The sequence below is a fragment of the Pseudophryne corroboree genome, chromosome 10 (genome assembly GCF_028390025.1).
Source record: "Pseudophryne corroboree isolate aPseCor3 chromosome 10, aPseCor3.hap2, whole genome shotgun sequence".
In the NCBI taxonomy this organism is placed as follows: domain Eukaryota; kingdom Metazoa; phylum Chordata; class Amphibia; order Anura; family Myobatrachidae; genus Pseudophryne; species Pseudophryne corroboree.
In genome coordinates this window covers 326,753,638-326,776,927 of record NC_086453.1, presented here as the reverse complement: position 1 = coordinate 326,776,927, position 23,290 = coordinate 326,753,638, and the positions used below count along the sequence as shown (strand labels likewise).

General features: G+C 49.5%; 1 protein-coding gene across 3 annotated transcripts in view; it reads left to right on the top strand.

Annotated features, from left to right (window-relative positions):
- Positions 1-2,164: 2,164 nt before the first annotated feature.
- RCN2 (reticulocalbin 2) overlaps positions 2,165-23,290 on the top strand; it is an 82,703-nt gene continuing 61,577 nt past the window's right edge. The window contains exon 1 of one of the 3 annotated variants that reach the window (XM_063943559.1): positions 2,165-2,228. In XM_063943559.1, the coding sequence (XP_063799629.1) occupies positions 2,180-2,228 (49 nt within the window). In that variant the 5' untranslated portion in view covers positions 2,165-2,179. The other 2 variants (XM_063943561.1, XM_063943560.1) reach the window with 2 other exon arrangements.

Genomic DNA, 23,290 nt, shown 5'->3' with positions numbered 1-23,290 from the left:
CACTCTTAAAAGAAAGAGTTGTAGATCATCTCAAATCCGGCAATTTACTGGATCCCAAACAGCATGGATTCACTGGGGGAAGATCATGTCAAACAAATCTTATTGACTTTTTTGATTGTGTGACTAAAGTGATGGATAAAGGTGGAGCCATGGATATAGCTTATCTTGACTTTAGTAAGGCTTTTGACACAGTTCCACATCGCAGACTGCTAAATAAACTTGAAAGTTTGGGATTGGATATTAGGATTATTGAATGGATAAGATCTTGGTTGAAGGATAGAAAACAGAGAGTTGTGGTAAATGGAGTGCATTCACAGGAGGGAAATGTTACCAGTGGAGTACCCCAGGGATCTGTACTTGGACCAGTGCTTTTCAATATCTTTATTGGTGACATTGCAAATGGGATTAAAGGGAAAGTATGCCTTTTTGCAGATGACACAAAGGTATGCAACAGGGTAGACACACCAGGTGGGGTAAAACAAATGATTGAGGATCTAGGTAGACTAGAGGAATGGTCAAGAGTCTGGCAATTACAGTTTAATGCCAAAAAATGCAAAATCATGCACTTGGGTCTCAAAAATCCTAAAGCTAAATACAGTATTAATGGCACTATACTGGAAACTACTGAGGAGGAAAGGGATCTAGGAGTCACTATTTCAGATGACTTAAAGGCAGGTAAGCAATGTAACAAGGCAATGAGGAAGGCTAGTCAGATGCTTGGCTGCATTGAGAGAGGAATCAGCAGCAGAAAGAAAGAAGTAATAATGCCACTGTATAGGTCATTGGTACGGCCTCATCTAGAATACTGTATTCAGTTCTGGAGGCCATATCTTCAAAAGGATATTAATACATTAGAAACTGTACAAAGGAGGGCAACTAAAATGGTGCATGGCCTACATCACAAAACATACCCAGAAAGACTAAGAAATCTCAATATGTATAGTTTGGAGCAGAGAAGAGAAAGGGGGGACATGATAGAAACTTTCAAATATATGAAGGGTTTTAACAAAGTCCAGGAGGGAAACATTCTCCAAATGAAGAGAAGCAATAGGACACGAGGACATGCACTGAGACTGGAGGGGGGGAGGTTCAGGGGAAATTTGCGGAAAAATTATTTCACAGAAAGGGTAGTGGACAAGTGGAATAGCCTCCCATCAGAGGTGGTAGAGGCTAAGACAGTAGAGCAATTTAAACATGCATGGGATAGACATAAGGATATCCTTACAAAGAAATAAGGAACAAATAAGGTTAGTGATAAAAAAAAAAAATAATATATAAAAAAAAAAGGGGCAGACTAGATGGGCCAAGTGGTTCTTATCTGCCGACAAATTCTATGTTTCTATGTTTCTATGTCCAGGAACAGAGCATTTTCTCCCTCATGGAGAGGGTCAGGTAGGCAAGTATGATCTACACACTGCTGCAGCCCTTGAAGTCTTCACTTTTCTTCATAAAAAAGCTCTTCTTAGGGCTGCCTGGAGCAGCCCGTTATGAGCCCGCTATCTGCGGCACCAACTACAAAACTGAGCTCCTGTGCAGGGAGGCGGGGTTATAGAGGAGGCAGCGCTATGCATCTTGGGAACAGTCAAAGCTTTTGAGTCTGTTGGTGCCTCGGATCAAGATCCTACTCTACGCCCCAATGTCTATCCTTGTGGAGCCCAGTGTACACGGCAGCAGAAACATATTATTCACAGCAACTATCACTGAACACAGGCAAAGGTCAATGAACAATCAGGCCTCCTTTCTAGGGGACACTGACGACAATGCATCTCACTAAACATGCTGCTCACATACGTCCTCTTGAGAAACAAAAGTAATGTGGGAATATGAGGCCTCCCCCGGCTACTGTGTGTGCGGCAGCAGCATGACATCACCACAGACGACACACGCAGCACACACATATTATACACAGCGGGGAGAGACTCTCTCTCCGAGAGAGAGAGAACAAAGAAAGCGCGGCAGCAAGGGGGAAGGCGCGGTCACGTCAGCTCGTCCTGCGGGAACGCGCCTCGACAGAGAAAGGCGCGCGGCCAGGAAAGGCGCGCTACAGAGAGCACAGAAGCAGACCCCGCCCACTGCAAGCAGCGCCCATCCAATCGGCTCGGCGGCACGGCCTCTCCCCTGGCCCGCGTCACCGCAGCGCCTGTTGCCGTGCAAGGTGGCGCTCCGGCGCGTCCCCGTGATGGGAGCTGCTGGGTGTGTCAGGGACGTAGGCGGGCGTGATGGCGTAGGTGGGGAGCGGCGGGTTAGCTCGGTGCGGCGGAGCCGGGCCATACACGGCGCTGTGCGTCACTAGTGGCTGATGTGGGTGACTAGTGAGAAAGCGCTGAGGGGGAGTAGGATGGACTAGGAGGCTGTCTGAGATACTGTATGGCTGACGGTAGGGATACCAACCAGCGCCATTTTATGTTGCGTCACGTTCACCCGCGCACCGTCTGCTTTCCCTCGCCGCTCTGCTCAGCCCCCGGCCTCCCATCCCCACCCTCCCCTTCATTCACTCTGTGGGTATGCAGCAGTGGTGCCTGGATCTGCTCCTGCCTTGTGTGGATCTGCGAGTCCCAGGGACCGTGATGTGTTTCTCCTTAAGGGATAGATGTACTAAGCCTTAGAGAGAAATAAAGTCCCAGCCAATCAGCTCCTACCATGTAACAGGCTGTGTTTTATAAATGACAGCTAAATGGCTGGTACTTTATCTCTCTCCACTTTATCACGCTTCCGGGGCTGAGTACATCTGCCCCTTGTTCATAAGAAAAATGAAGGTGTATCAACCTGGGGTGGGGTTGACAGTCTTTAGGTTGACCACTATTGGTCGACAGTGACTAGGTCGACACATGGATACGGTTGACATTTGTTTAAAAAAAAAAATTGGTGTAGTTTTCACCCCAAAGCATGGCTCGCTGCGCTCAGCACAGGTTACTATTCCAAATCGTAGTCCACGTGGATGGTAAAGTTTCATACCTCCCAACTGTCCCGATTTTCGCGGGACAGTCCCGTTTCTTGGGGACTGTCCCGCTGTCCCACCCGCGGGCCACAGTGTCCCGCGGTGGGGGGGGGTCAGTCGGGAGGCTCTGTCAATCGCTGCTCTGCTTAGCAGAGCAGCGGTGAATAGACGCTATGCGCACAGCGTCTATTCAGTGGAGGGAGAGGGAGCATGCTAGCTGCTCACAGAGCTCTGGGCATGCCCCCTCAGTGACGAAAACGGGGGCGTGGCTTGCGAGTGCGGGTCCTCCGCGAAGCCACGCCCCCTTTTTGGGAGCGCGCGGGGCTTTGCCGCGCGAGTGTCCCGCTCCACAAGAGCAGAAAGTTGGGAGGTATGAAGTATGGAAAAAGTTATAAAAATAGTCGACCTAATGACCATGTCGAGCCTAAGTGTTGTCGACCTAAAGACCAGATTCCATCAGCCTGATGTGTGAAAAAAATCCTTAGTATATGTCAGCTGCGTGCACTATGTGTATACTGTGGCTGTAAGGGCTCGAGTCAATTAGATGCGAGGGGGTGATGCGCACACCCGCTTCGTGAACGGCTTTCCATAGCGTCCTGCTATGGAAATCTCGTCCGCTGCTCGTGGTTTTTGGTACGCAACACTGTGGCTGTGAATAAAAGTCTGCGAGTCCGGTGGTACCGTAATTGTGACATAGTTGAATTCAGGACGGTAACTAGGTCGACCACTATTGGTCGACAGGGTCTCTAGGTTGACATGTTCTAGGTCGACAGGTCAAAAGGACTCGAGTTTAAAAAAAAATAATCTTTTTTTTGACCTTTTTCATACGTAATGATCCACGTGGACTACGATTGGGAATAGTAACCTGTGCCAAGAGCACAGAGAGGCACCGTGCCCGAAGCATGGCGGGCGAACATGGTGCACTAATTGAGGTTCCCGGTCACTGTACAGAGAAAACAACACCAAAAAAACATAAACAACTTGTGTCGACCTTGCATTCCACACCCAGTTGAATTGATCCCTATGAAGGATATAGAGGGGGAGTCCAAGCCCGCGGCTATTTGGGCTTGCTACCCGATTCAGTTGGCAGGGTTTTCCCGTGCATTACGCCAAGAGAGAGATCATTTCCTCGCAGACTCAGGAGCTGGGAGGAAAAGCGATTAAGAAAAGGCATCGTGTGGGGAAACACATGCATTTTACTTGGAATTTATAGGTTAGTGTAGTGTGCGTCAAGTTAACTACACGGGGAGAAGGCTGTTTTGTTGATTAGCTCCGGACGCAAAACCGTTTCCCCGTGCGGCAAACAGGGCAGCTAACTGAATTCCTACCTACCCTTCCCCATAGTATTACTTGTAGTTCATCAGCTGCATAACCACATTTTAATCTCAGTCTATGGAAATAGTAAAGATTTATTACAACTCTGATGCACTATGTTTGTACTCTGGCTGTAATGATGTATGGGTGTACATGTAGTTCACAAACAGCTCCAGAAACATATTTTGGCTGACCCCAACCTATGACGAAAGAATTCAATTTGGCATCATGTGCTGCCATGCATTGCCGCAGTGCCCGACTACGCACGTATTGGCCAATCACAGTAGTGCGGACTTCACACATTTTCCATCATGCCTCTGGATGTGGGGGGGGGACTTGCGATGCAGCTCTGGATTCAATGTATAATTATATATTAAGAGCGCATATATATAGAAACAACACCTTCTAGGGTTGTTATATACATTATGGCGCTTTTGGTGTGTGCTGGCAAACTCTCCCTCTGTCTCCCCAAAGGGCTAGTGGGTCCTGTCCTCTATCAGAGCATTCCCTGTGTGTGTGCAGTAGGTCGGTACGTGTGTGTCGACATGTATGAGGAAAATGTTGGTGAGGAGACGGAGAAAATTGCCTGTAATGGTGATGTCACTCTCTAGGGAGTCGACACCGGAATGGATGGCTTATTTAGGGAATTACGTGATAATGTCAACACGCTGCAAGCCGGTTGACGACATGAGACAGCCGGCGGACAAATTAGTATCGGTCCAGGCGTCTCAGACACCGTCAGGGGCTTGTAAAAACGCCCATTTACCTCAGTCGGTCGACAGACACTGACACGGACACTGACCCCAGTGTCGACGGTGAAGAAACAAACGTATTTTTCCTTTAGGGCCACAAGTTACATGTTAAGGGCAATGAAGGAGGTGTTACATATTTCTGATACCACAAGTACCACAAATAAGGGTATTTTGTAGGGTGGGAATAAACTACTTGTAGTTTTGCCTGAATCAGATAAATTAAATGAAGTGTGTGATGATACGTGGGGTTCCTCCGATAGAAAGTTATGGGCGGTATACCCTTTTCCCGCCAGAAGTAAGGGCGAGTTGGAAAACACACCTTAGGGTGGATAAGGCGCTCACACGCTTATAAAAAACATGGCGTTACCGTTTCCAGATACGGCCACCCTCAAGGAGCCAGCTGATAGGAAGCTGGAAAATATCATAACAGTATATACACACATACTGGTGTTATACTACGACCAGCAATCGCCTCAGCCTGGATGTGCAGCGCTGACGGGGCTTGGTCGGATTTCCTGACTGAAAATTTTGATACCCTTGACAGGGACAGGATTTTATTGTCTATAGAGCATTTTAAGGATGCATTTCTATATATGCGTGATGCGCAGAGGCATATTTGCATTCTGGCATCAAGAGTAAATGTGATGTACATATCTGCCAGACGAAGACACGACAGTGGTCAGGTGAGGCAGATTCCAGACGGCATATGGAAGTATTGCCGTATAAAGGGGCGGTCCATTGGATCTGGTGGCCATGGCAACAGCTGAAAAATCCACCTTTTGTTACCCCGAGTCACATATTGGCAGAAAAGGACACAGTCTTTCACTCTCAGTCCTTTCGTCCTCATACGGGCAGGCGGGCAAAGGCCAGTCATATCTGCCCAGGGGTAGAGGAAAGGGAAGAAGACTGCAGCAAGCAGCTCATTCCCAGGAACAGAAGCTCCTCACGGCTTCTGCCAAGTCCGCAGCATAACGCTGGGGCCGTACAAGCGGACTCAGGTGCGGTAGGGGGTCATCTCAAGAGTTTCAGCAACACTCGCAAGGGAACTCCGGGATCCTACATGTAATATCCCAGGTGTACATTGGAAATTCGAGACGTCTCCCCCTCACACAATTCACAGGCTGTATTCCCAGCAGGTGATAATCAAAGTACCCTTCTTACAACAAGGAAGGGGGTAGTATTCCACACTATATTGTGGTACTGAAGCCAACCGGCTCGGTGAGATCTGAAATATTTGAACACTTACATACAAGCGTTCAAATCAAGATGGAGTCACTCGGAGCAGTGATAGCGAACCAGGAAGTAGGGGACGATATGGTGTCACTGGATATCAGGGACGCTTACCTACAGGTCCAAATTTGCCCTTCTCACCAAGGGTACTTCAGGTTCCTGGTACAGAACTGTCACTATCAGTTCAGACGCGGCCGTTTGGATTGTCCACGGCGCCCCGGGTCTTTACCAAGGTAATGACCGGAATGATGATTTTTCTTAAAAGAAACATGGACGCTTTCCTGATAAGGGCAAGGTCCAGAGAACAGTTGGAGGTCGGAGTAGCACTATCTTAAGTAGTTCTACGACAGCACGAGGGGATTCTAAATATTCCAAAATCGCAGCTTTTTCCGACGACACGTCTACTGTTCCTAGGGATGATTCTGGACACAGTCCAGAAAAACGTGTTTCTCCCAGTGGAGAAAGCCAGGGAGTTATCCGAGCTAATCGGGATCCTCCTAAAACCAGGAAAAGTGTCAGTGCATCATTGCACAAGAGTCCTGGTAAAAATGGTGGCTTATTACGAAGCAATTCCATTCGGCAGATTTCCCGCAAGAACTCTTCAGTGGGATCTGCTGGACAAATGGTCCGGATCGCATCCTCAGATGCATCAGCGGATAACCCTATATCCAAGGACAAGGGTGTCTCTCCTGTGGTGATTACAGAGTGCTCATCTTCTAGAGGGCCGCAAATTCGGCATTCAGGATTGGATGCCGGTGACCACGGAGGCCAGCCTGAGAGGCTGGGGAACAGTCACACAGGGAAAAAATTTCCAGGGAAGTGTGATTAAGTCTGGAGAATTCTCTCCGCATAAATAAGCTTAGAGCAAATTTATAATGTTCTAAACTTAGCTAGACCTCTGCTTCAAGGTCAGCCGGTATTGATCCAGTGGGATAACATCACGGCAGTCGCCCACGTAAACAGAAAGGGCGGCACAAGAAGCAGGAGGGCAGTGACAAAACTGCAAGGATTTTTCGCTAGGCGGAAAATCATGTGATAGCACTGTCAGCAGTGTTCTTTCCGGGAGTGGACGACTGGGAAGCAGACTTCCTCAGCAGGCATGACCTCCACCCGGGAGAGTGGAAACTTCATAGGGAAGTTTTTCAACATGATTGTGGACCGTTGGCAAAGACCAAAGGTGGACATGATGGCGTCCCGCCCGAACAAAAAACGGGACAGGTATTCCGCCAGGTCATGAGACCTTCAGGCGATAGCTGTGGATGTTCTGGTAACACCGTGGGTGTACCAGTCAGTGTATGTGTTCCCTCCTCTGTTTCTCATAACCAAGGTATTGAGAATTATAAGACATAGAGGAGTATGAACTATACTAGTGGCTCCGGATTGGCCAAGAGGGACTTGGTACCCGGAACTTCAAGAAATGCTCACAGAGGACTAAGGGCCTGGGGAGCTAAGAAGGGACTTGCTTCAGCAAGTACCATGTCTATTCCAAGACTTACCGCGGCTGCGTTTGACGGCATGGCGGTTGAATGCCGGATCCTGAAGGGAAAAGGCATTCCATAAGAGGTCATACCTACCCTGGTCAAAGCCAGGAAGGAGGTGACCGCACAACGTCATCACCACATGTGGTGAAAATATGTTGCGTGGGTGAGGCCAGGAAGGCTCCACGACGGAAATTCAACTAGGTCGATTTCTACACTTCCTGAAAACAGGAGTGTTTTGGGCCTCAAATTGGGGTTCATTAACATTTAAATTTCGGCCCTGTAGATTTTCTTCCAGAAAGAATTGACTTCAGTTCCTGAAGTCCAGATTGTAAAGGGTGTATTGCATATACAGCTTTTTTGTGCCTCTAGGGGCACCGTGAGGTTTCAACATAGTGTTGGGATTTCTTAAAATCATATTGGTTTGAACAGCTCAAATCTGTGGATTTGAAATATCTCACATGGAAAGTGACCATGCTGTTGACCAATATCTCACATGGGAAGTGACCATGTGTTAGCCCTGGCCTCGGCCAGGCGATTGTCAGAATGGGCGGCTTTGTCTTACAAAAGCCCATATTAAAATTTTCCATTTGAACAGGGCAGAACTGGGACTCGTCTCCAGTTTATTCCTAAAGGGGTGTCAGCGTTTTCACCTGAAACAACCTGTTGTGGTGCCTGCGGCTACTAGGGACTTGGAGGACTCCAAGTTACTAGACGTTGTCAGGGCCCTAAAAATATATATATAGATATATATATATATAGTTAGGACGGCTGGAGTCAGAAAGTCTGACTTGCTGTTTATATTGTATGCACCCAACAAGCTGGGTGCTCCTGCTTCTAAGCAGTCTATTACACGCTGGATTTGTAGTACAATTCAGCTTGCACATTCTGTGGCAGGCCTGCCACAGCCGAAATATGTAGATGCCCATTCCACAAGGAAGGGGGCTCATCCTGGGCGGCTGCCCGAGGAGTCTCGGCATTACAACTTTGCCGAGCAGTTACGTGGTCAGGGGAGAACACGTTTGTAAAATTTTACAAATTTGATACTCTGGCTAAGGAGGACCTGGAGTTCTCTCATTCGGTGCTGCAGAGTCATCCGCACTCTCCCGCCCGTTTGGGAGCTTTGGTATAATCCCCATGGTCCTGACGGAGTCCCCAGCATCCACTAGGACGTTAGAGAAAATAAGAATTTACTTACCGATAATTCTATTTCTCGTAGTCCGTAGTGGATGCTGGGCGCCCATCCCAAGTGCGGATTGTCTGCAATGCTTGTACATAGTTATTGTTACAAAAATCGGGTTATTACTATTGTTGTGAGCCATCTTTTCAGAGGCTACTTCATTTTGTTATCATACTGTTAACTGGGTTCAGATCACAAGTTGTACGGTGTGATTGGTGTGGCTGGTATGAGTCTTACCCGGGATTCAAGATCCTTCCTTATTGTGTACGCTCGTCCGGGCACAGTACCTAACTGAGGCTTGGAGGAGGGTCATAGGGGGAGGAGCCAGTACACACCATGTGACCTAAAAGCTTTTTTAGATGTGCCCTGTCTCCTGCGGAGCCCGCTAATCCCCATGGTCCTGACGGAGTCCCCAGCATCCACTACGGACTACGAGAAATAGAATTATCGGTAAGTACATTCTTATTTTCTCTGACGTCCTAGTGGATGCTGGGTACTCCGTAAGGACCATGGGGAATAGACGGGCTCCGCAGGAGACTGGGCACTCTAAAGAAAAGATAAGGTACTACATCTGGTGTGCACTGGCTCCTCCCTCTATGCCCCTCCTCCAGACCTCAGTTAGAATCTGTGCCCGGCCAGAGCTGGTTGCACACTAGGGGCTCTCCTGAGCTTCCTAGAAAGAAAAGTATTTGTTAGGTTTTTTTATTTTCAGTGAGATCTGCTGGCAACAGACTCACTGCTACGTGGGACTTAGGGGAGAGAAGCAAACCTACCTGCTTGCAGCTAGCTTGTGCTTCTAGGCTACTGGATACCATTAGCTCCAGAGGGATCGAACACAGGGCCCGACCTCGATCGTCCGTTCCCGGAGCCGCGTCGCCGTCCCCCTTGCAGAGCCAGAAGACGGAAGAAACCGGAGGAAATCGGCGGCTGAAGACTTCGGTCTTCATTAAGGTAGCGCACAGCACTGCAGCTGTGCGCCATTGCTCCCTATGCACACCACACACTCCGGTCACTGATGGGGGGGGGGCGCGCCCTGGGCAGCAATTAGAGTACCTTACATGGCAAAAAGCACATAATACAGTCTAATAAACTGCATATGTGCATAATCCCCCGCCATAAAAGTATGTAAAAAAGCGGGAGAAGTCCGCCGAGAAGGGGGCGGGGCTATCCCCCTAGCACACCGGCGCCATTTTCTCTTCACAGCTCCGCTGGAAGACTGCTCCCCAGGCTCTCCCCTGCAGTTTCCAGGCTCAAAGGGTAAAAAAGAGAGGGGGGGCACTAAATTTAGGCGCAAACTGAGTATATTAAGCAGCTATAGGGAAAAATCACTTTTGTTAGTGTAAATCCCTGTTTATATAGCGCTGTGGTGTGTGCTGGCATACTCTCTCTGTCTCCCCAAAGGACTTTGTGGGGTCCTGTCCTCAGTCAGAGCATTCCCTGTGTGTGTGTATGCGGTGTGTCGGTACGGCTGTGTCGACATGTTTGAGGAGGACGCTTACGTGGAGGCGGAGCAGGTGCCGATAAGTGTGATGTCGCCCCCTGCGGGGCCGACACCTGAGTGGATGGATATGTGGAAGGTATTAACCGACAGTGTCAACTCCTTACATAAAAGGTTCGATGACGCAGCTTTGGGACAGCCGGCATCTCAGCCCGCGCCTGCCCAGGCATCTCAGAGGCCGTCAGGGGCTCAAAAACGCCCGCTACCTCAGATGGCTGACACAGATGTTGACACGGAGTCTGACTCCAGTGTCGACGAGGATGAGACAAATATACAATCCACTAGGGCCATCCGATGTATGATTACGGCAATGAAAAATGTGTTGCACATTTGACATTAACCCGGTTACCACAAAAAAGGGGATTATGTTTGGGGAGAAAAAGCAGCCAGTGACTTTTCCCCCATCTGATGAGTTAAACGAATTGTGTGAAGAAGCGTGGGGTTCCCCAGATAAGAAACTAGTAATTGCTAAGCGGTTACTAATTGCGTACCCTTTCCCGCCAACGGATAGGTTACGCTGGGAGACATCCCCTAAGGTGGACAAAGCGCTCACACGCTTATCAAAAAAGGTGGCACTGCCGTCTCGGGATACGGCTGCCTTAAAGGAGCCTGCAGATAGAAAGCAAGAGGCTATCCTGAAGTCTGTGTATACACACTCAGGTACTATACTGAGACCTGCTATTGCTTCAGCATGGATGTGCAGTGCTGCAGCAGCGTGGTCTGATTCCCTGTCTGATAACATTGATTCCCTTGACAGGGACACTATATTGCTAACCATAGAGCATATTAAAGACGTAGTCTTATATATGAGAGATGCACAGAGGGACATTTGCCGGCTGGCATCTAGAATTAATGCGATGTCTATTTCTGCCAGGAGAGTATTATGGACTCGGCAGTGAACGGGTGATGCTGATTCTAAAAGTCACATGGAAATTTTGCCTTATAAGGGTGAGGAATTGTTTGGGGACGGTTTTTCGGACCTCGTATCCACAGCAACAGCTGGGAAGTCGACTTTTTTACCTCAGGTTCCCTCACAGCCTAAGAAAGCACCGTATTATCAAGTACAGTCCTTTCGGCCTCAGAAAGGCAAGCGGGTTAGAGGCGCGTCCTTTCTGCCCAGAGGCAGGGGTAGAGGGAAAAAGCTGCACTATACAGCCAGTTCCCAAGAACAAAAATCCTCCCCTGCTTCCACTAAGTCCACCGCATGATGCTGGGGCTCCACATGTGGAGCCAGGTGCGGTGGGGGCCCGTCTCCGGAACTTCAGCGACCAGTGGGTTCGCTCACAGGTGGATCTCTGGGTTCTACAAGTGGTATCTCAGGGATACAAGCTGGAATTCGAGACGTCTCCCCCTCACCTCAAATCAGCCTTGCCAGCTACTCCCCAGGACAGGGAGGTAGTACTGGCGGCAATTCACAAGCTGTACCTCCAGCAGGTGATAATAAAAGTTCCCCTCCTTCAACAGGGACGGGGTTACTATTCCACAATGTTTGTGGTACCGAAACCAGACGGTTCGGTGAGACCCATTCTAAATTTGAAATCCTTGAACACTTATATAAGGAAGTTCAAGTTCAAAATGGAATCGCTCAGGGCGGTTATTGCAAGCCTGGAAGAGGGGGATTACATGGTATCACTGGACATCAAGGGTGCTTACCTACATGTCCCCATTTACCCACCTCACCAGGTGTACCTCCGTTTTGTGGTACAGGACTGCCATTACCAATTCCAGACGTTGCCGTTTGGTCTGTCCATGGCACCGAGGGTATTTACCAAAGTAATGGCCGAAATGATGATACTCCTTCGAAAGAAGGGAGTTATAATTATCCCGTACTTGGACGATCTCCTTATAAAGGCGAGGTCCAGGGAGCAGTTGTTGGTCGGAGTAGCACTATCTCAGGAAGTGCTACAACAGCACGGCTGGATTCTGAATATCCCGAAGTTGCAGCTGGTTCCTACGACGCTTCTGCTGTTCCTGGGTATGATTCTGGACACAGAACAGAAGAGGGTGTTTCTCCCGGAGGAGAAGGCCAAGGAGTTGTCATCTCTGGTCAGAGACCTCCTAAAACCAAAACAGGTGTCGGTGCATCACTGCACGCGAGTCCTGGGAAAGATGGTAGCTTCTTAGGAGGCAATTCCATTCGGCAGGTTCCATGCACGGATCTTTCAGTGGGATCTGTTAGACAAGTGGTCCGGATCGCATCTTCAGATGCATCGGCTGATCACCCTGTCCCCGAGGGCCAGGGTGTCTCTGCTGTGGTGGCTGCAGAGTGCTCATCTTCTCGAGGGCCGCAGATTCGGCATACAGGACTGGATCCTGGTGACCACGGATGCAAGCCTCTGAGGTTGGGGGGCAGTCACTCAGGGAAGAAACTTCCAAGGACAGTGGTCGAGTCAGGAAGCTTCCCTACACATAAATATTCTGGAACTAAGGGCCATTTACATTGCCCTAAGTCAAGCAAGACCCCTGCTTCAAAACCAGCCGGTGCTGATTCAGTCAGACAACATCACGGCGGTCGCCCATGTAAACCGACAGGGCGGTACAAGAAGCAGGATGGCGATGGCAGAAGCCACAAGGATTCTCCGATGGGCGGAAAATCACGTGATAGCACTGTCAGCAGTGTTCATTCCGGGAGTGGACAACTGGGAAGCAGACTTCCTCAGCAGGCACGACCTCCACCCGGGAGAGTGGGGACTTCATCCAGAAGTCTTCCAGCTGATTGTAAATCGTTGGGAAAGGCCACAGGTGGACATGATGGCGTCCCGCCTCAACAAAAAGCTAAAAAGATATTGCGCCAGGTCAAGGGACCCTCAGGCGATAGCTGTGGACGCTCTAGTGACACCGTGGGTGTACCAGTCGGTTTATGTGTTCCCTCCTCTTCCTCTCATACCAAAGGTACTGAGGATAATAAGAAAGAGAGGAGTAAGAACTATACTCATCGTTCCGGATTGGCCAAGAAGGACTTGGTACCCGGAACTACAAGAAATGATCTCAGAGGACCCTTGGCCTCTGCCTCTCAGACAGGACCTGCTACAGCAGGGGCCCTGTCTGTTCCAAGACTTACCGTGGCTGCGTTTGACGGCATGGCGGTTGAACGCCGGATCCTGATGGAAAAGGGCATTCCGGTTGAAGTCATTCCTACGCTGATAAAAGCTAGGAAGGATGTGACAGCAAAACATTATCACCGCATATGGCGAAAATATGTTGCTTGGTGTGAGGCTATGAAGGCCCCAACAGAAGAATTTCAGCTGGGTCGATTTCTGCGCTTCCTACAGTCAGGAGTGACTATGGGCCTAAAATTGGGATCCATTAAAGTCCAGATTTCGGCACTGTCTATTTTCTTTCAAAAAGAACTGGCTTCACTGCCTGAAGTTCAGACGTTTGTTAAGGGAGTGCTACATATTCAGCCCCCTTTTGTGCCCCCAGTGGCACCTTGGGATCTCAACGTTGTGTTGGATTTCCTAAAATCACATTGGTTTGAGCCACTTCAGACCGTGGAGTTGAAATATCTCACGTGGAAAGTGGTCATGCTTTTGGCCTTGGCTTCGGCTAGGTGTGTGTCAGAATTGGCGGCTTTGTCATGTAAAAGCCCTTATCTGATCTTCCATATGGACAGGGCAGAATTGAGGACTCGTCCCGAATTTCTCCCTAAGGTGGTATCAGCGTTTCATTTGAACCAACCTATTGTGGTGCCTGCGGCTACTCGGGACTTGGAGGCTTCCAAGTTGCTGGACGTAGTCCGGGCCCTGAAAATCTATGTTTCCAGGACGGCTAGAGTCAGAAAAACTGACTCGCTGTTTATCCTGCATGCACCCAACAAGCTGGGTGCTCCTGCTTCTAAGCAGACTATTGCTCGCTGGATCTGTTGCACGATTCAACTTGCACATTCTGCGGCTGGACTGCCGCATCCTAAATCAGTCAAAGCCCATTCCACGAGGAAGGTGGGCTCTTCTTGGGCGGCTGCCCAAAGGGTCTCGGCTTTACAACTTTGCCGAGCTGCTACCTGGTCGGGATCAAACACGTTTGCAAAATTCTACAAGTTTGATACCCTGGCTGAGGAGGACCTTGAGTTTGCTCATTCGGTGCTGCAGAGTCATCCGCACTCTCCCGCCCGTTTGGGAGCTTTGGTATAATCCCCATGGTCCTTACGGAGTACCCAGCATCCACTAGGACGTCAGAGAAAATAAGAATTTACTCACCGGTAAATCTATTTCTCGTAGTCCCTAGTGGATGCTGGGAGCCCGTCCCAAGTGCGGAATTCTGCAATACTTGTATATAGTTATTGCTTAACTATAGGGTTTTTTGTTCTGAGCCATCAGTTTAATGAGGCTCAGTTGTTGTTCATACTGTTAACTGGGTATAATTATCACAAGTTGTACGGTGTGATCGGTGTGGCTGGTATGAGTCTTACCCTGGATTCCAAATCCTTTCCTAGTAATGTCAGCTCTTCCGGGCACAGTTTCCTTAACTGAGGTCTGGAGGAGGGGCATAGAGGGAGGAGCCAGTGCACACCAGATGTAGTACCTAATCTTTTCTTTAGAGTGCCCAGTCTCCTGTGGAGCCCGTCTATTCCCCATGGTCCTTACGGAGTACCCAGCATCCACTACGGACTACGAGAAATAGATTTACCGGTGAGTAAAATCTTTTCTCTATCGTCCTAAGTGGATGCTGGGGTTCCTGAAAGGACCATGGGGAATAGCGGCTCCGCAGGAGACAGGGCACAAAAAAGTAAAGCTTTACTAGGTCAGGTGGTGTGCACTGGCTCCTCCCCCTATGACCCTCCTCCAGACTCCAGTTAGATTTTGTGCCCGAACGAGAAGGGTGCAATCTAGGTGGCTCTCCTAAAGAGCTGCTTAGAGAAAGTTTAGTTTAGGTTTTTTTCTTTACAGTGAGTCCTGCTGGCAACAGGATCACTGCAACGTGGGACTTAGGGGGAAAGTAGTAAACTCACCTGCATGCAGAGTGGATTTGCTGCTTGGCTACTGGACACCATTAGCTCCAGAGGGATCGAACACAGGCCCAGCCGTGGAGTCCGGTCCCGGAGCCGCGCCGCCGACCCCCTTGCAGATGCTGAAGCGTGAAGAGGTCCGGAAACCGGCGGCTGAAGACTCCTCAGTCTTCATAAGGTAGCGCACAGCACTGCAGCTGTGCGCCATTTTCCTCTCAGCACACTTCACTGGGCAGTCACTGAGGGTGCAGAGCGCTGGGGGGGGGCGCTCTGAGAGGCAAATATAAACCTTATACAAGGCTAAAAATACCTCACATATAGCCCATAGGGGCTATATGGAGATATTTAACCCCTGCCTGACTGGAAAAATAGCGGGAGAAGAACCCGCCGAAAAAGGGGCGGGGCCTATCTCCTCAGCACACGGCGCCATTTTCTGTCACAGCTCCGCTGGTCAGAACGGCTCCCAGGTCTCTCCCCTGCACTGCACTACAGAAACAGGGTAAAACAGAGAGGGGGGGCACATTAATGGCTATATATATATATATTAAAGCAGCTATAAGGGAGCACTTAATATAAGGATATCCCTTGTATATATAGCGCTTTGTGGTGTGTGCTGGCAGACTCTCCCTCTGTCTCCCCAAAAGGGCTAGTGGGTCCTGTCTTCATTAGAGCATTCCCTGTGAGTTTGCGGTGTGTGTCGGTACGTGGTGTCGACATGTATGAGGACGATATTGGTGTGGAGGCGGAGCAATTGCCAAATATGCAGATGTCACCCCCCAGGGGGTCGACACCAGAATGGATGCCTTTATTTGTGGAATTACGTGATGGTTTATCTTCCCTTAAACAGTCAGTTGAGGACATGAGGCGGCCGGACAATCAATTAATGCCTGTCCAGGCGCCTCAAACACCGTCAGGGGCTGTAAAACGCCCTTTGCCTCAGTCGGTCGACACAGACCCAGACACGGGCACTGATTCCAGTGACGACGGTAGAAATTCAAACGTATTTTCCAGTAGGGCCACACGTTATATGATTTTGGCAATGAAGGAGACGTTACATTTAGCTGATACTACAGATACCGTAAAACAGGGTATTATGTATGGTGTGAAAAAACTACAAACAGTTTTTCCTGAATCAGAAGAATTAAATGACGTGTGTGATGAAGCGTGGGTTGCTCCTGATAAAAAGTTGATAATTTCAAAAAAGTTATTGGCATTATACCCTTTCCCGCCAGAGGTTAGGGCGCGCTGGGAAACACCCCCTAAGGTGGACAAGGCGCTCACACGCTTATCCAAACAAGTGGCGTTACCCTCTCCTGAGACGGCCGCACTTAAGGATCCATCAGATAGAAAGATGGAAGTTATTCAAAAGAATATATACACACATGCAGGTGTTATACTACGACCAGCTATAGCAACTGCCTGGATGTGCAGTGCTGGAGTAGTTTGGTCAGAATCCCTGATTGAAAATATTGATACCCTAGATAGGGAAAATGTTTTACTGTCGTTAGAACAAATAAAGGATGCATTTATCTATATGCGTGATGCACAGAGGGATATTTGCACACTGGCATCTCGGATGAGTGCTATGTCCATTTCAGCCAGAAGAGCCTTATGGACACGACAGTGGACAGGCGATGCGGATTCAAAACGTCACATGGAGGTTTTGCCGTATAAAGGGGAGGAGTTATTTGGAGTTGGTCTATCAGACTTGGTGGCCACGGCTACTGCCGGGAAATCCACTTTTTTACCTCAAGTCACTCCCCAACAGAGAAAGGCACCGACCTTTCAACCGCAGCCTTTTCGCTCCTACAAAAATAAGAGAGCAAAGGGCTTGTCGTACCTGCCACGAGGCAGAGGAAGAGGGAAGAGACACCAACAGGCAGCTCCTTCCCAGGAACAGAAGCCCTCCCCGGCTCCTGCAAAAACCTCAGCATGACGCTGGGGCCTCTCAAGCGGACTCGGGGACAGTGGGGGGCCGTCTCAAAAATTACAGCGCGCAGTGGGCTCACTCGCAGGTAGACCCCTGGATCCTGCAGATAATATCTCAGGGGTACAGGTTGGAATTAGAGACGGATCCTCCTCATCGTTTCCTGAAGTCTGCCTTACCAACCGTCTCTTCCGAAAGGGAGAGGGTGTTGGAAGCCATTCACAAGCTGTACGCTCAGCAGGTGATAGTCAAAGTACCCCTATTACAACAAGGAAAGGGGTATTATTCCACTCTATTTGTGGTACCGAAGCAGGATGGCTCGGTAAGGCCTATTCTAAATCTGAAGTCCTTGAACCTCTACATAAAAAAGTTCAAGTTCAAGATGGAGTCACTCAGAGCAGTGATAGCGAACCTGGAAGAAGGGGACTTTATGGTATCCTTGGACATCAAGGATGCGTATCTACACGTTCCGATTTACCCCGCACACCAGGGGTACCTCAGGTTCATTGTTCAAAACTGTCACTATCAGTTTCAGACGCTGCCGTTCGGATTGTCCACGGCGCCTCGGGTCTTTACCAAGGTAATGGCCGAGATGATGATTCTTCTTCGAAGAAAAGGCGTATTAGTTATCCCATACTTGGACGATCTCCTAATAAGGGCAAGGTCCAGAGAACAGCTGGAGACAGCTTTAGCACTATCTCAAGAGGTGCTAAGACAACACGGGTGGATTCTGAATATTCCAAAATCCCATTTAATCCCGACAACTCGTCTGCTGTTCCTAGGAATGATTCTGGACACGGTTCAGAAAAAGGTTTTCCTTCCAGAGGAAAAAGCCAAGGAGTTATCCGATCTGGTCAGGAACCTCCTAAAACCAGGAAAAGTGTCAGTACATCAATGCACAAGAGTCCTGGGAAAAATGGTGGCTTCTTACGAAGCAATTCCATTCGGCAGATTCCATGCAAGAATATTCCAAAGGGATCTGTTGGACAAATGGTCAGGGTCGCATCTGCAGATGCACCTGCGAATAACCCTGTCACCAAAGACAAGGGTGTCACTTCTGTGGTGGTTGCAGAAGGCTCACCTATTAGAAGGCCGCAGATTCGGCATTCAGGATTGGATCCTGGTGACCACGGACGCCAGCCTGAGAGGCTGGGGAGCAGTCACACAAGGAAGAAACTTCCAGGGAGTATGGACGAGTCTGGAAAAGTCTCTTCACATAAACATTCTGGAACTAAGAGCAATCTACAATGCTCTAAGCCAGGCGGAACTTCTCCTGCAAGGAAAGCCGGTGTTGATTCAGTCGGACAACATCACGGCGGTCGCCCATGTAAACAGGCAGGGCGGCACAAGAAGCAGGAGTGCAATGGCAGAAGCTGCCAAGATTCTTCGCTGGGCGGAGAATCACGTGATAGCACTGTCAGCAGTGTTCATCCCGGGCGTGGACAACTGGGAAGCAGACTTCCTCAGCAGACACGATCTTCATCCGGGAGAGTGGGGTCTACATCCAGAAGTCTTCAACATGTTAATAGACCGTTGGGAAAGACCAATTGTAGACATGATGGCGTCTCGCCTCAACAAGAAACTGGACAAATATTGCGCCAGGTCAAGAGATCCACAGGCAATAGCTGTGGACGCACTGGTAACTCCTTGGGTGTACCAGTCAGTGTATGTGTTTCCTCCTCTGCCGCTCATACCAAAGGTATTGAAGATCATACGGCAAAGAAGAGTAAGAACAATACTAGTGGTTCCGGATTGGCCGAGAAGGACTTGGTATCCGGAACTTCAAGAGATGCTCACGGACGAACCGTGGCCTCTACCTCTGAGAAGGGACCTGCTACAGCAGGGTCCCTGTCTTTTTCAAGACTTACCGCGGCTGCGTTTGACGGCATGGCGGTTGAACGCCAGATCCTAAAAGGGAAAGGCATTCCAGAAGAAGTCATTCCTACCTTGATTAAGGCACGGAAGGAAGTCACCGTGAAACATTATCACCGCATTTGGCGAAAATATGTAGCGTGGTGCGAGGATCGGAGGGTTCCGACGGAGGAATTCCAACTGGGTCGTTTCCTACATTTCCTGCAATCAGGATTATCTATGGGTCTCAAATTGGGATCCATTAAGGTTCAAATTTCGGCCCTGTCAATATTCTTCCAAAAAGAATTGGCCTCTGTCCCTGAGGTCCAGACTTTTGTCAAGGGAGTACTGCATATACAGCCTCCTGTGGTGCCTCCGGTGGCACCGTGGGATCTAAATGTAGTTTTAGATTTCCTCAAATCCCATTGGTTTGAACCATTGAAAAAGGTGGATTTGAAATATCTCACATTGAAAGTGACTATGTTACTAGCCCTGGCCTCTGCCAGGAGAGTATCTGAATTGGCGGCTTTATCTTATAAAAGTCCTTATCTAATCTTCCATTCGGATAGGGCAGAACTGCGGACTCGTCCGCATTTTCTCCCTAAAGTGGTATCGGCATTTCATCTGAACCAACCTATTGTGGTGCCTGCGGCCACTAGCGACTTGGAGGACTCCAAGTTGTTGGACGTTGTCAGAGCCTTAAAAATATACATTGCAAGGACGGCTGGAGTCAGAAAATCTGACTCGCTGTTTATATTGTATGCACCCAACAAGTTGGGCGCACCTGCTTCTAAGCAGTCGATTGCTCGTTGGATTTGTAACACAATTCAACTTGCACATTCTGTGGCAGGCCTGCCACAGCCTAAAACTGTAAAAGCCCACTCCACAAGGAAGGTGGGCTCATCTTGGGCGGCTGCCCGAGGGGTCTCGGCATTACAACTCTGCCGAGCAGCTACGTGGTCGGGGGAGAACACGTTTGTAAAATTTTACAAATTTGATACCCTGGCAAAGGAGGACCTGGAGTTCTCTCATTCGGTGCTGCAGAGTCATCCGCACTCTCCCGCCCGTTTGGGAGCTTTGGTATAATCCCCATGGTCCTTTCAGGAACCCCAGCATCCACTTAGGACGATAGAGAAAATAAGAATTTACTTACCGATAATTCTATTTCTCGGAGTCCGTAGTGGATGCTGGGCGCCCATCCCAAGTGCGGATTATCTGCAATACTTGTACATAGTTATTGTTAACTAATTCGGGTTATTGTTAAGGAGCCATCTTTAAGAGGCCCTTTCTGTTGTCATACTGTTAACTGGGTTTAGATCACAAGTTGTACGGTGTGATTGGTGTGGCTGGTATGAGTCTTACCCGGGATTCAAAATGCCTCCCTTATTGTGTATGCTCGTCCGGGCACAGTACCTAACTGGAGTCTGGAGGAGGGTCATAGGGGGAGGAGCCAGTGCACACCACCTGACCTAGTAAAGCTTTACTTTTTTGTGCCCTGTCTCCTGCGGAGCCGCTATTCCCCATGGTCCTTTCAGGAACCCCAGCATCCACTACGGACTCCGAGAAATAGAATTATCGGTAAGTAAATTCTTATTATTTTTCTCTTGCGTCCTAGATGATACTGGGGTCCACATTAGTACCATGGGGTATAGACGGGTCCACCTAACCACCCTCTCCTACGCCCCTAACATTCTCTGTTCACAGCCTAACCCTAACCTACCCTATTGGTGCCTAACCCTGACCTCTCCCTGGTGGCTCCTAAACATAGCCACCCCCCCGCTACCTACCCCTAACACTCCCCCAGGTGGTGCCTAACCCCCTCCCTCCTCTATGCAGCCTCTCCCACCCTGCAGACTAACCCTAACTTACCCGGAGTGTGCCTAAACCTACCCCCCTCCCCGCACACTAAACCTAACCCGGCAGTTCATACTTACCTTCGGGGTCCTGGCTGTCGGGATATCGTCCTGGAGATCCTGATCTCTTCAGGATTCCAGCGTCAGTATTCTGGCGGCTGTCAGGATTCCGGTGTTGGTATTACGGCTGTGAACGCATACCGCATGCACAAGACCGGTGCATGACCAAACTCCACTGCTATTCTATACGTGATCAGAGTTTGTGTGGGATGCAGGCCAGCATGTTTTAGTATATGGGGCTGAGGGAAGGCGGCTGTGGATGTACACTGCCTGAGGGGCCTGTCATAAAATAGACTTACATCCAAATGTAGACGAGCCCTTAAGCAGTTTTCTCTTACGTCCTAGAGGATGCTGGGGACTCCAAATGGACCATGGGGGTATAGACGGGATCCGTAGGATACATGGGCACACTATAAGACTTTGAATGGGTGTGAACTGGCTCCTCCCTCTATGCCCCTCCTCCTCCAGACCTCAGTTGGATTCTGTGCCCAGAGAGACTGGACACACACTAGGGGAGCTCTCCTGAGTTTCTCTGAAAAATACTTTATTTAGGTTTATTATTTTCAGGGAGACCTGCTGGCTACAGGCTTCCTGCATCGTGGGACTGAGGGGAGAGAAGTCAGACCTACTTCTTCTTAGTTAAGGGCTCTGCTTCTTAGGCTACTGGACACCATTAGCTCCAGAGGGTTCGATCACTTGGTGCGCCTAGCTGCTTGTTCCCGGAGCCGCGCCGTCAACCCCCTAACAGAAGCAAGAAGCCGGGTGAGGATACAGAAGACTTCAGTAACGGAGGTACAGCGCAGCGGTCGCGCTGCGCTCCATGCTCCTACACACACACCAACGGCACTCGCAGGGGGCGCGCCCTGGGCAGCAGGTTACTGGAGTTTCTCTGACGTCCTAGTGGATGCTGGGAACTCCGTAAGGACCATGGGGGAATAGCGGCTCCGCAGGAGACTGGCACAAAAGTAAAGCTTTAGGACTACCTGGTGTGCACTGGCTCCTCCCCCTATGACCCTCCTCCAAGCCTCAGTTAGATTTTTGTGCCCGACCGAGAAGGGTGCACACTAGGGGCTCTCCTGAGCTCTTAGTGAAAGTTTAGTTTTAGGTTTTCTCTATCGTCCTAGTGGATGCTGGGGTTCCTGAAAGGACCATGGGGAATAGCGGCTCCGCAGGAGACAGGGCACAAAAAGTAAAGCTTTAGGATCAGGTGGTGTGCACTGGCTCCTCCCCCTATGACCCTCCTCCAAGCCTCAGTTAGATTTTTGTGCCCGGCCGAGAAGGGTGCAATCTAGGTGGCTCTCCTAAAGAGCTGCTTAGAAAAGTTTAGCTTAGGTTTTTTATTTTACAGTGAGTCCTGCTGGCAACAGGATCACTGCAACGAGGGACTTAGGGGAGAAGAAGTGAACTCACCTGCGTGCAGGATGGATTGGCTTCTTGGCTACTGGACATCAGCTCCAGAGGGACGATCACAGGTACAGCCTGGATGGTCACCGGAGCCTTGCCGCCGGCCCCCTTGCAGATGCTGAAGTAAGAAGAGGTCCAGAATCGGCGGCAGAAGACTCCTCAGTCTTCTAAAGGTAGCGCACAGCACTGCAGCTGTGCGCCATTTTCCTCTCAGCACACTTCACACGGCAGTCACTGAGGGTGCAGGGCGCTGGGAGGGGGGCGCCCTGGGAGGCAAATGAAAACCTATTTTGGCTAAAAATACCTCACATATAGCCTCCGGAGGCTATATGGAGATATTTAACCCCTGCCAGAATCCGTTAAAAGCGGGAGACGAGGCCGCCGAAAAAGGGGCGGGGCCTATCTCCTCAGCACACAGCGCCATTTTCCCTCACAGAAAGGCTGGAGGGAAGGCTCCCAGGCTCTCCCCTGCACTGCACTACAGAAACAGGGTTAAAACAGAGAGGGGGGGCACTAATTTGGCGTTAGAAATATATAAAACAGATGCTATAAGGGAAAACACTTATATAAGGTTGTCCCTATATAATTATAGCGTTTTTGGTGTGTGCTGGCAAACTCTCCCTCTGTCTCTCCAAAGGGCTAGTGGGTCCTGTCCTCTATCAGAGCATTCCCTGTGTGTGTGCTGTGTGTCGGTACGTGTGTGTCGACATGTATGAGGACGATGTTGGTGAGGAGGCGGAGCAATTGCCTGTAATGGTGATGTCACTCTCTAGGGAGTCGACACCGGAATGGATGGCTTATTTAGGGAATTACGTGATAATGTCAACACGCTGCAAGGTCGGTTGACGACATGAGACGGC